A 13,267-nucleotide genomic window follows, 5' to 3' on the forward strand; every position below is an offset into this window, starting at 1 on the left:
GAAACAAGGAGACGAAAACCAGAATTTCAGTGAGAAGAGGTTTTATGAAAGCCTGCCTCAGGTATGCTTTTATCCAAAGCTGACTGGTGTGGCCCATCGGCACCAGCTGAACTCACTGAGGAGATTCGGGGCTGCAGAGGGGCCTAACAATCTTTAGAGAGGAGAAAACACAAACAACAACAAACAATTAACAACAATATTAATAAAAGAATTAAAGCAATAAATAAATTCCAACATTAAAAACATCCAATGACACAGAGCTGAGAGTAAGTCACTCAGGAAAACATGCAGAAAGAAGAAAGAGAGAAAAACGAATGAACAAACGGTGCTGTGCAAAGAAGAAAGGTGGACAGTAGAAATACAGCAGTGTGTGAATGCTGGGCCTCTGCAGATGATGTTGATCTGTGAGCAGATGTGCAGCCAACAGAGCAGCATTCGTGCTGAAACGAATGCTTTCTGCATTTATGGATCATGGAGTTTAAAAGAACTTTGCTTGAAGACGTTTCATCTCTCATCCAAGAAGCTTCTTCAACCTTCCCCGGTTCAGTCCCTGTTGCCCTGCTAAGTGTTGAAGTTAAGGGTGATGATGATCTGGGTACCCTTTCTGAGGGACAGCAATGTGGGCGGTTGTCAAATTCTGTTTTTTTAGCTAAGGCCGAGGCCAACCTATCTCACCTTCCTCCGTCCCAGTGTAAAGAGGTACTTGACTTGCTGCACTCCTACCTGTCTCTTTTTAGTGACGTACCCTCGCGTACCCACGTTTGTGAGCATGACATTGACGTTGGAGACGCAGTCCCAATCAAGCAGCATGCATATCGTTGCCCCTTCGCCAAACGTGAGGTCATGAAAGAAGAAGTTGAGTACTTAGTAGAAAACGGCTTGGCACAACCTAGTTGTAGCCCCTGGAGCTCCCCATGTCTACTAACACCTAAGTCTGATGGCACACCCCGTTTCTGCACAGATTATCGGAAGGTAAACGCTGTAACGGTCTCTGACTCTTTTCCGCTTCCTCGTATGGAAGACTGCATTGACAGCATCGGCCCTGCCAAATTCATCACCAAACTCGATCTCCTTAAAGGCTACTGGCAGGTGCCTCTCACTCCCAGAGCTTCAGAGATTTCTGCATTTGTCACCCCTGACCACTTCATGCAATACACAGTAATGGCCTTTGGCATGAAAAATGCCCCAGCTACTTTTCAACGACTGATGCAGTTGGTGTTGGGAGATGTGCCCCAGTGCAATGTGTATCTAGATGACGTGGTGCTATACACAGACACATGGGCAGATCATATGTCCCTTCTGAGGACAGTGTTTCAGCGGCTAGCCGAGGCCTCGTTGACCCTCAATCTCGCTAAGTGTGAGTTTGGTAAGGCAACCGTCACTTACCTAGGTAAGCAGGTGGGGTTTGGGCAGGTCCGCCCAGTGGAGGCGAAGGTTGCTGCAATCCTGGACTACCCGAGTCCAGCCACCAGACGGGAACTAAGGCGGTTCCTAGGGATGACCGGATATTACCGGTGTTTCTGTAAGAACTTTTCTGTGGTCGTGACCCCGCTAACCAAACTGTGTAGCCCAAAGGTGCCTTTTGAATGGTCAGTTGAATGCCAGCATGCCTTTGACTCGGCAAAATCTCTTCTGTGCAGCACCCCTGTATTGGCAGCTCCAAACTTCTCTCGCCCCTTTAAGCTAGAGGTCGATGCCAGTGCCACCGGAGCCGGGGCAGTCCTGCTGCAGGATGATGAGGAAGGTGTGTGCCATCCGGTCTGTTATTTCTCTGTAAAGTTCAAACCCCATCAACTGAACTACTCTACCATAGAGAAGGAAGCCTTAGCTCTGCTTCTAGCTCTGCAGCACTTTGAAGTGTATGTGGGCTCCAGCGCTTCCCCGGTGACCGTGTTCACAGACCACAACCCCCTTGTTTTTCTGAACCGGATGTACAATCACAACCAGCGACTGATGCGCTGGGCACTCCTGGCCCAGGATTACAATCTGATGATCATACACAAGAAAGGTACTGACAATATAGTGGCTGATGCACTCTCACGCAGCTCGCAATAGGGTGTTGTTGTTGTTGTTGTTGTTGTTGTTGTTGTTTTGATAGGGCTTCAATGTAAGGGGGGGGGAATGTTACGTTCTGTGAGGCTGTGGGAGTGTGTGGGTGGGGTGTTTGCCCACTCTCCCCGCCTCCACCCCTCTTGCCACTCCTACCCCTCTCTGTCTCTCTCACTCTCCTCTCTCCCCAGGACACAGCTGCTGCTGTTTAGCCTCGTTTGCCACCTGACTCCAGTCAGCAATCATCCTCTGAGGCTATTTAAACTGGGGATGAGCTGTGAGCAGGGTGGCTTTTTCCTCGGTGGCTCTACGCGGTTCTGTGCTAGATTTTGGACAGACAGCCTCTTTCTGACCAGTGAGCAGACGGGCTTGTGGGCCCTGAGAGTGTCTCCCCGTGGTGGGGAGTAGGGTAGGAAGTGTGGGAAGTGCCTCCTTTTTTATTGTGTTTGTTTGGTAGTCCTCCTGCCTTTCGTGGCTGCGAGCGTTTTCTTTGTTTCTTTGGCGTTATTGGTAAGACGGCGTTGCCGGCCCCTTAAGTTAATGTTAACCTGTACCATTTTGTAATAAAGCTTTATTGATGCAGAACAACTCTGTTTGTTTTCCTTTTTCATTCTGATTCCGGACTCATTTGTTACTGGTCCCCTCTCTCACATGCCTAGACCCCTTCGGGGGGAACGTAACATGTTCTTGTTTTCCTGCTGTCAGAGTGTGAGCGAGCTCGAAGTCCAAAAAATAAATCAATTGTGGCCACAAAATACTACTTTGTGGGCACGAAACACTTGACCAATAACCGTGATCCTTCCCAGGCCCTTGCAGTTGGGTGACAATAAAATCTATCCCAGTGTCCAGGTCCTACTTACGTCTGTAAACTGGGCTCTCAGTATCCTGTTTAAATGTAAAAATGGTTCCTTGCATTGCAGGCTTTTCAAAATGTTCTGCAGCCTTAAAGTACGCAGCCTCAACGGTCCTCAAGGGCCACGTACTCAAAGACCGCTGAGGCCGGAAGTGAGAGGCTTGTGAAATGGGCGATCTAGCCTCCGTCGCGCTGCCCCGGTTGCCTAGCAACCTTGATACTAACAGCTGGAAACGTTTCACACAGCTTTGTGTGACAGAAATGAAGACGAACATATTTTGTTTGTTTCTACATGAGCTCTGTGTGATTTGATGAGTATCTGAGGCTGAGACCACAGGACTGTGAAACATGATTGTTGGGCTTCATTTCTGTGCTGAACAGTCGTTTAAGATTAGCTAGTAAATAACAATCAGCTGATGTTGTTCATGAGACTCAAGTCATCTCACTGTGGTAATGTAAATATAATCTGACAATATTATATATATTGTCAGGTTATTATGAGATATTACAGCAGTGAGCTTGAACTCTGTGTCAGAGATTCAAGTTGCAGTTATTTATGTTTCCTGTCACCTTCAATCTTCACTCAAAGACAAGTATCTGTGACAGTGTGTATACAGATGTATCATATATAAGAGACAAATATTGTTCGTTTAATCTGTTGGCATTACTAAATGTGGCTCAATGCTGACTTTAATTAATAAAATCATCACATCTCTGTGAGATTAAGGTCGACTATTGAACGGTGTATATTTTAAAGTAAAGGCTTTAAAACCAAGTTAGTACAAACGTCACTAATGTCACATAACTTTGCCGACATGTGATCAACAGGAATGTTTAATGTTCTTCATTATTAAACATTCGCACATAAATAAGTGACACAATATTTAGTACTTACTTTTAAAAGTTTACTCTTCGGCCGCTCCGCTTCACGCATCCGCCGTTTTTTCCCCGAACAAAATATCCACAACTCTGCCATCGGCTCCTTGCTATCTGAAAGATAACCAGACGCTGGCGTAAATTCTTGACCATCTCACACTTCTGTTTAATCGCTTTTCTTGTTGAGTTTATTCAGGTGTGTGAAAACCCCGGAGGAACCCTCCTGGGGGATTAATAAAGTTTTATTTAATCTAATCTAATTTTATTTAATCTGATCTGGAAAATTGGGAGATTTTTGGGAGGGGCACTGAAATTCGGGGTTCTCCTGTAAAAATCGGGAGGTTGGCATGTATGCCCGTGGCTGGGTGTGTCTCTCTCTTTGTAGAGGCTAAGCCTACGCTTGAAACCACTGAGGTGGTCATTAACGGGGGTGACGCGATGTCACTGGTATGCATCAATTAAGTTCACAGTCCAATAAATCCAGCAGTATGTATCTTGTCCTTTTTGGTCTTTATTCCGTATTGACTTAGCATAACAGCGCAACGATCACAAACTGTTTGCCTTCTTAATGACACACCTGACGCCGATTACGTGCGTCTACCTTAAATACCTTTACATTACATAATCAAAACAGAAAAAGGTGACCTCTAGTGACCACATAAGGTATTAACCCAAGAATGGCTCCTACACTCTTCTTTGCTTGGAATTGTTTGGCACATGTGTGGAGCTCCTCTGGTGCATTTCTTTTGTTTGAAGGTTGTGGTGGGAGTAAAGAGGGTGAGTCTGGGGACCCCATATACTTACTCACGTAGAATCTTTTCTGCTAGAAACATTAGGTAAGTAGGTTGGTGCCACCCATGTAATTTTTGAGCCTTTTTTGAATTGAGACTTAGGACTTTTTTTTCCCCTCCTTATTTTTCTAGGGTAAGAGCCCAGCTAAGTTTTGGTTTTGTCTTTTTTGGAACAACCTAACTGTCCCTTTCTCACCCACATTTTATTTTGTATGAATTTGTGTCATTGTTTTTGTGAGAAAGCTGCCATTAAACTTGTCTCAGCGTATCACACTTGTACTGAGTTTCTGGAGTTGTTGTGTTACCTCCTCCTGCCCTCGAGGGGGCGTAACAAATGGTTACAATGTTATTTGTGAAGAAGTTCATGAAGTCATTACTAGTTAATGTTAAAGGGATGGTTGGCTCAAAAGAGCTCTGACTGTTTTTCAGCCTGGCTACAGAGCTGAAGAGAAACCTGGGGTTGTTCTTATTTTCTTCAATCAGTGATGAATAGTAAGATGTTCTGGCTTTGTGGAGGGCTTTCTTATAAAGCAGCAAACTATTTCTCCAGGCTAAATGATGATCCTCTAAATTTGTGACACGCCATTTCCTCTCCAGATTACGAGTCATCTGCTTTAGGCTACGTGTTTGAGAATTATACCACGGAGTCAGGTACTTCTGATTAGAGACCTTAGTTTTCACCGGAGCTACAGTATCCAGAGTCGTACGTAGTGAGGAGGAGAAATTATTATAAAATTATTAAGAAGATCATTTATTATTAAATGTAGAAAATATATAAATAATCTCACTCGTCCACTTAAACTGTGCCAGCACCATCATCATTACTGTCGTTGTGTTACCAGTTTTTTTGTGCCAAACTGGAGGTTGTGTAGTCTTAATGTGGCTAGACATTTTTATTCACATGCTGCTCATAATAAGTTTCTATTGCATGTCTATTTTTAGCCACAGATGTGGGTGAAACACTCGAGTTCACATGGCGACCTAACCCTAATCCGGGGAAATATGTTCATGTCTTTTAGTTCATGTCAGAAGACGAGCTGCAGCTTTCTGGACCAGCTGCAGTCTTGCCAGGCAGGTCCCACTAACTCCAACATATAAGGAGTTACAATAATCCAGCTGGGACGTCATGAAAACGTGGATCGCCCGTTCAAGGTTTTTAAAAGATAGAAATGATCTCACCTTAGATAAAAGCCTCAGTTTGAAGAAAGACCGCTGTACAGCTGAGCTCAGCTGTTTTTCAAAGGTCAAACTGCCGTCAAATATGAGCCCCATATGTAATAATGCGATTTAATAAAAGAGCTGAACCAGTCTAATAGAGCGCCCTTGATGCCGCCATGCTCCAATGGTGACATCAAGATGCTGTGGTCAACAGTGTCAAAGGCAGCGGTCAGATCCAAAAGCACAGCTGAGTCTCCTGATCAGTGGCTGATAAAAGATCATTAAGAACTTTTCCGAGTGCAGTTTCAGTGCTGTGAAGAGCTTTAAAACCAGACTGAAACCTTTACAACAGATTGCAGCTGAACAAATATAATCTTTTACAAAATCTTCGACAGGAAGGGAAGCTTTGAAATAGGCCTGAAGTTTGAGCGGACAGAGGATCCAGATCAGGTTTTTTAGGCTGTACAACAGCATGTTTAAAACAGGCTGTACAACACCTGAACTAAGACTGCTGGTAAAAATCACTAAGTTGTTGGAACCAACTCTTGGCTGTGTGCAGGCAGGCAGGGAGGAAGGACCCAAAATGCAAGACTCGGAGGCAGACGTAAACTCAAAGCACTCAGCTTTATTGCTGGATAGCAACAGAACAGAAACTTAACTAAACTGAGAATAGGGCTTTGGAGTTGACGTCACGCCGCAATGCATTGTGGGAGCGCAGCTCCATTTTCAGGGTCTACGAATCAAAACAAACACACTGTGTTGGAACAACGACGACAAGAAACATGCTTAAAAACAGCTCAAAAGAAAACGGACGGTATAGAGACCGATTGCGTCCAGAGGCGAAGCAGCGGTACTTGAAAAAAATAGAGTGCATCGCAAATCTGGACCCATATGAAATACGGCAGTGGAGTAAAGACCCAGACGACTTACCGCCACTGTCCTACCCCGATATCTTCACCTATCTTGTTTGTGGAGTAAGCGCTTACACAGCGAACCAGTTTCGTAATTACAAGTCACTGGAGGCGCACATCCAATTTACAAATGGCTGCGTGCAAGATTTGGCTATTTCAACCGCCAAACTCTGAGTACGTCGTCAAAGTAAGTCAGCTGGAGTGCATCGAGTGAAATAGCCATTTTCCACCCCCCACCATAATTAATGTTATACATTTATCATTGAACTGCTAAAATATCGTTATCATATTATATGCCCGTAATTGTAAAGTAGATGCAAATTAACACATTGATAATCGAGCAAATTATTAACGCCAATTTGTGTCCTTCCTGTCTCATTTCATTTATTGTCTTTACATCAACCAATCAAGTCACTCCATTCGATGTTTGATCGCAATTTCTATAACTTCCGAGACCACCAACGATGATATTATTCAGCTATAAAGTGTGATGTGAACATATTTAGAACTTACGGGAATGAAAATGTCTTGAGCACACCAGCTGATATCTGGAGACGTAACAGAACTTGATATCAGCTCGTCTCACGGCTGCTATCCAGGCTAGACGCCTTCGTTTGGTAATTGCCGATACATGAGCTCCTTCATGTTGCTTCCAGGTTGGGAAAGCATAAAAAGACAATTCAAACTTATTCCCATGCCGGTCGTAAGATCGAACATTGCAGCCGACCACACAGCAAGTACGAACCATGGCTATGCTTTCGCTCCTTACTTAGACCCCCAAAATAGCAGATCGGGCCAAAATCCTTTCCACGCCCACCCCCGTGACATCACGCTCCAAAGCCCTATACAAAACAAACGAAGCAGGCAGGCAGGCTAGCATACGGAACACACAGTTAACGTGAGGGTACGATGCATCAACGAGTAGGGGAAGACGCAGACACTAAATACAAGAGGTGAACGGAGCAAAGAGGAAACAGTTGGGAGACACAGCTTGATTACACTGACGAGACAGGGAGAGCACAGAGCTGAATGCACAGACATAAGGCACAGACCTACAAAATAAAACAGGAAGTACACGACAGACAGAGAGATCAAATCAAAATCAAATCAAATCAAGTCACAATTTATTTATATAGCACATATTAAAATAACAGTGTTGACCATAGTGCTTCACAGTCAGTAAAGCATGAGACAGTTAAAACAAACAATAAAAGAGGACAACAAACAATAGGTAACAAAAAACAAGCTAGACCAGCCAACTAGACAGAATCAAAAGCCAAAGTAAAAAAATAAGTTTTAAGACGTGATTTAAAAGACTGGATGGACTCGGCAGTACGAATATGAACAGGGAGGTTATTCCAGAGTCTACTGTATCAGCCACGCTTTTTTCTAAATACTGTCGTCACGTTTTTGTGTGTGTGGGTTTAAAGCGTTTTCTAAGGACGCCGCGAAAACAGTAAAGAAAGAAAAAAGCCACCTCTTTCCTATCGGTGGAAAAATCCACCATGTCAACCAATTTTAAAAAAAAAAGTCAACATGTGGGATTTTGTTGTTTAGGAAGAGGGAAAAGTTTTGGGAGTGACGGTAACAGCAGCAAGACAGAGCGAGCGAGTGAGAGAGAGAGAGAGAGAGTTTTTAGATGTGGGAGATTTGTGACGTTTAGTGTGGAGTGTTTACTTAGTGTGTTGTCTTGTCTTGTGTAGCTGTTCTTTTGTGTAGTCGTTTTGCTTAGTGTGTCAGTGAGAGCACTAATGACTGTACCATTGCAACGTAAACACTGTCACTAAGTAGAAAACCAGCGGAGTGATACACCTGCTGTTGTCAGGCCTGCAGGTTTGTCCCTGTGCTCTTCTGTCTTTTGGTGGACAAACTTGTTTTTTACTGGCACACATCATTTGTGGGGCATCTTATTGCAACACCTGATTGTTCTCTCATTTTAGTTTTAGTAAGGTTTTTAAATCCTTATACAAAATGAAAAAAAAAACGGCAGGTGTATTGGCTGCATTTTTAGATAAATGGTTGTATATGTTTACAAAATGTACAATTTATATTTACTCAACATGTCTGTAGGGGGGTTTTACAGTAAAAAATTCTACTAGGATTTTAGGTTCTTTGTGTGATTTCAGATCAGTAATACTAATGCAGTATGTCAGTGAAAAAACAACTAAATTCAGTTGAGCTGAAAAGATACCAAACAAGGCAACGGGGAAAAAAATAAAATGAAACAATCTGAGGGTGAAATACAAACTGTTACGGATTCAAATATTGGGGATGGATACAAGAGGAAAAACCAAAATAACAACACTGGTGCGGCAGGGTTGAGTCAAACGATGATTTTAATAATCACACGCGTGGGTGCCGTACGCAGACAGCCTCAGATCTCAAAATGGTGGAGCATTGCTCAAACTCTTATAGCCTCTGGTGCCCCCACCTTATCATAAAAGCCTAAACATTCACATGCTTTCTCTCACACAGCGCCTAAGCTACGACCTTGGCTCCCTGTTTATCTGCTCCTGCTGAGATGGGGCAGAAAACTCCAGCATGTTCCGTTCTCTTCTAATCAGACAAATAAGGCGATGACTTTCTGCAAACAGTATTTCTTATAACATCATAAAACAATATCATTCATCCACAATAAATCAGCAGTCTAATGTAATGCAAATCAGTTTAACTAATGCAATAGTTATCAGCTTCTTCTAATTCAGGAGAATAATGCAAACTAAGACTACATAATAATTCACAATCTTTAATTAGGGGTCTAACATGGCATAAAATAATATTATAATCCCACAAAACGTAAACTCAAAAGGAATCAAAAATGTCCAGTTGTATTTCAGACCTCAGTCGGTTAATCCAACAAATCATGAAAAATGAGGTTTACATGTTTGTGCATGACGGTGCAGATTTCTGACATTTTGTGTAATTTAAGCTGTAACAATGTGACTGTTTTCTAACAAAAACAGTGAAACTTAAGTTAGACTTGTGTTTGTAAATGAAGCGCCCCGTGCTGTGTAGCTTTCTGGATTTTATACTCATTGGGCTACATATTTATTTATTTATTATACAGGCTATACAGTACATAACATCAAAACTCACATGTTTTATGTAACTAAAGAGTGTAATTATGTGGGCTACAGACAATAATTAAGTTATAGACTATATTTATATGAAAAATGTGTATACTTACTGCATTTGAATCATTTTAACCATGCGTAACCACCTGCGTATGTGTTTGAAAAAAAAAAGGCTTTGATTTGCCCCCCCCCCCCCGCCCCGCCCTAAGGAAATTTCTCTAGATCCGCCTCTGGTCTATAAATGTGTTTCATGATTTATTTTTAACTCCAACTGCTTATTTGTACTATGCTTTCATTTCAGAGTGCAATGAGAAATAAAAAGGATATGTTCAATAAAACTGTCACGATCCTGGGTCTGTGACTCAGTGTTTTCTGTTTTGTATTGTTAATCTTTGATTTCATGATGTATCTTTGTTTATTCTTACATTTTGGTTCTGTGTTTTGTTGTACCTCTAAGTTCAGTCTATGTATTTCCTGCTTTGTTGTGAAGGTCCGTGTCTCATGTCAGTGTGTTTAGTTTCCGTTTCCTCTGTCTCGTCTTGTCAGTCACTCCCAGCTGTGTCCTCCTTCTGTGTCTCATTCCCTCATTATCCCTCTGTGTATTTAAGCCTTGTGTTTGCCTCTGTTAGTTGCTGGTTCGTCTGCTTATCTGTCAGGGTCCTGGGTCTCCCGATCTAGTGTTTTCATTTCTTTGTGATTTTTGTATTATTTCCGTTTTGTTTGTGAGTTATTCTATGCTTCCTAGGTTTGGATTCCCTGCCCCCTTTTTTTTTTTGGACTCTGTGGACTCTGTTCTGTGTTTAGTCTTCTCTGTCCATTTGTTCCGCCCTGTGTTGTTGCCCTCTGTGTCTCCCTCTGTGTAACTGTCTATATAGTGATGTGTTGTGGTGTTTTGCTCCCACCCCTTGTGTTCCGTGTTTTCGTCTTCCCTTCGTGTACTTCTTCATATTCGTGTACTGTTAGTTTTCCCAGTTTAGGTTTTTGCTTAGTTTCCATGCTCACCCTCACCATTTCTGTTTGTATCACCATGTGATGAATAAACTCACTTGCATCTGAGCTGCCTGCATAAAGGGTCCTTTAATAATTTACACACGGCTCGCAAACCGTGACAAAAACTCTGGAAAAATTGGGCTGTTCTAAAAGGTTTGACGGGTAGTGTATATATTTAGTTTATATATTTTCTTTATTTATATAGTTTGTTTTATATTGTAGCAAAGTGTTACTTGGATACTTCTCTATGTGCTTCTTCATGTGCAATTTTGTTGCATCTGAGCCTTAGAAATTTATTGGTGGTAGTGATGAACTGCTGTTAGAATCATGTTAAATTGTTAAAATCAGACAATTACCTCTCCAGCTGTTCTTACAGTCTTTGTGTTTATCGGATCCTTACAGGGTAAAAGATGACGACACCTAAAGAAATCCTTCTGGGGACTTTGGAGGATTTGGAATGTGAAGACTTTGAAAAATTCAAGTGGCATCTGAAGAACAAAGGGTCTGTAGAAGGTTTACCAGCAATCCCAGGGAGTAAACTGGAGAATGCAGAGAGGACAAAAGTAGTGGATCTGATGTTTGAGACCTACTCTATCAACACTTTTGATGTCACTAAGAAGCTTTTGGGGAAGATAAACAAGAATGATCTGTTGGAGAATTTAAATAAAACCATCCCAGAACCCACAGGTAAGTCAGGGAATGACTAAACAAAAAACACATAAACAATAAAAACATTAGTTAACATTACACAGGTGCCATTACCATCCATATAAATAATAAATCCAAAACACTTGCCAACACTTTCAGGAGTGAGAGACTGCAGAAAGCCAACAGTTTGTGTTTTATGCATCTGCACAAATAACCTCCTGTGTACATGAATATCTGCTCTTTGGGTTGGTTTGATTAAAATGGGACCAGCAGCAGGTTTTCTGCCCATTTTAAAGATTTATGTTGTCCGATTGGTTTTAGAGCTGTTTTATCAACATAAATGAGGCAACAACAGTTTGGGACACGTCACAAATATGATCAAAGTGCTTTTTCTTAAATCTATTTACCTGTTGAAGGTACAGTTAAAAAAAATGGCTGCCATTTTTTTCCTGCTGTTTGGAGACCCAAACAAAAAAAATGCCCAGACAGTAAATGCTTTTTATTATGGTTGATAAACCGGACACTAAGGTGATTGGTCAAAAGTTGGAGGAAAGCCACAGTTCTCCTTATTTGACTGAAATCTCAGCTCACGTTTTTTTCTTCTGCAGCTTTCTGGGAGATTCCACTTCAGCCTTCTGCTGGCAACGCTCCCGTTACCAAGCTTCCCTTAGGCAGCATCATTAGAAGACATAGCATACATTTACACTGCTATGCTGATGACACCCAGCTCTATCTGTCCATGAAGCCAGATAACACACACACCAATGAGTTAAACTGCAGGAATGTCTTAAAGACATAAAGACCTGGATGGCCGCTAACTTTCTGCTTCTTAATTCAGATAAAACTGAGGTTATTGTACTCGGCCCTGAAAATCTTAGAAATATGGTATCTAACCAGATTCTTACTCTGGATGGCATTACCTTGGCCTCCAGTAACGCTGTGAGGAACCTTGGAGTCATTTTGACCAGGACATGTCCTTCAACGCACATATTAAACAAATATGTAAGACTGCTTTCTTCCATTTGCGCAACATCTCTAAAATTAGAAATATCCTGTCTCAGAGTGACGCTGAAAAACTAGTTCATGCATTTATTACTTCCAGGCTGGACGACTGTAATTCATTACTATCAGGAAGTCCTAAAAACTCCCTGAAAAGCCTTCAGCTGATCCAAAATGCTGCAGCAAGAGTCCTGACAGGGACTAGAAAGAGAGAGCAGATTTCTCCTGTTTTGGCTTCCTGTTAAATCCAGAATTCAAAATCCTGCTCCTCACATACAAGGTCTTAAATAATCAGGCCCCATCTTATCTTAATGACCTTGTAGTACCATATCACCCTATTAGAGCGCTCCGCTCTCGCTCTGCAGGCCTACTTGTTGTTCCTAGAGTATTTAAAAGTAGAATGGGAGGCAGAGCCTTCAGTTTTCAGGACCCAAAAAGATAGTTGTGGTTTTGTCTGTTGTGTTACTGTAGGTTCTTTACCTTACAATATAAAGCACATTGGGGTGACTGTTGTTGTTATTTGGAGGAATTAAAAAAAAAACTTTCATAATTGAAATTCTTTCATTTATTCTACATATTTATTCATTACTGGCTCCATAGTGTTGTTTATGTAATATGTGAAATGTTGCTAGTATTGATTTGGTGCTGTATAAATAAACATAATTAAATCGAATGTGTCTCTATAAAACCTGCCCTCAGTTATAACCCAAGTGTCAGGGCTCAATGGCTCATGAAAAGGACTCAAGCGCAGAACCAAAAACTAGAGGCTGAGTGACTTTTAACAGAAATGTATTTTACTAGATTTCTTGACAGAGAAAGCTGAATCACAGCTAAATTCAACAGCAAGCGAGGTATTATGAGAAGTGCAGAGCTGAGGCCAGAACATAAGCTGAGGCAGGTCAAAGGAACAACAGGGGC

General features: G+C 41.9%; 1 protein-coding gene across 2 annotated transcripts in view; it reads left to right on the forward strand.

Moving 5' to 3' along the window:
* Positions 1–13,267, forward strand: part of LOC309714354 (uncharacterized protein) — an 84,228-nt gene that overhangs the window by 37,781 nt on the left and 33,180 nt on the right. Inside the window, exons 3-4 of one of the 2 annotated variants that reach the window (XM_082546711.1) lie at positions 5,589–5,721; positions 11,105–11,389. In XM_082546711.1, coding sequence (XP_082402837.1) covers positions 11,113–11,389 — 277 coding nt within the window. In that variant the 5' untranslated portion in view covers positions 5,589–5,721; positions 11,105–11,112. The remainder of the gene's footprint in view (positions 1–5,588; positions 5,722–11,104; positions 11,390–13,267) is intronic. The other variant, XM_082546710.1, reaches the window with a different exon arrangement.

Source organism: Aulonocara stuartgranti (assembly GCF_965226115.1).
Source record: "Aulonocara stuartgranti genome assembly, chromosome: 9".
Classification (NCBI taxonomy): Eukaryota; Metazoa; Chordata; class Actinopteri; order Cichliformes; family Cichlidae; genus Aulonocara; species Aulonocara stuartgranti.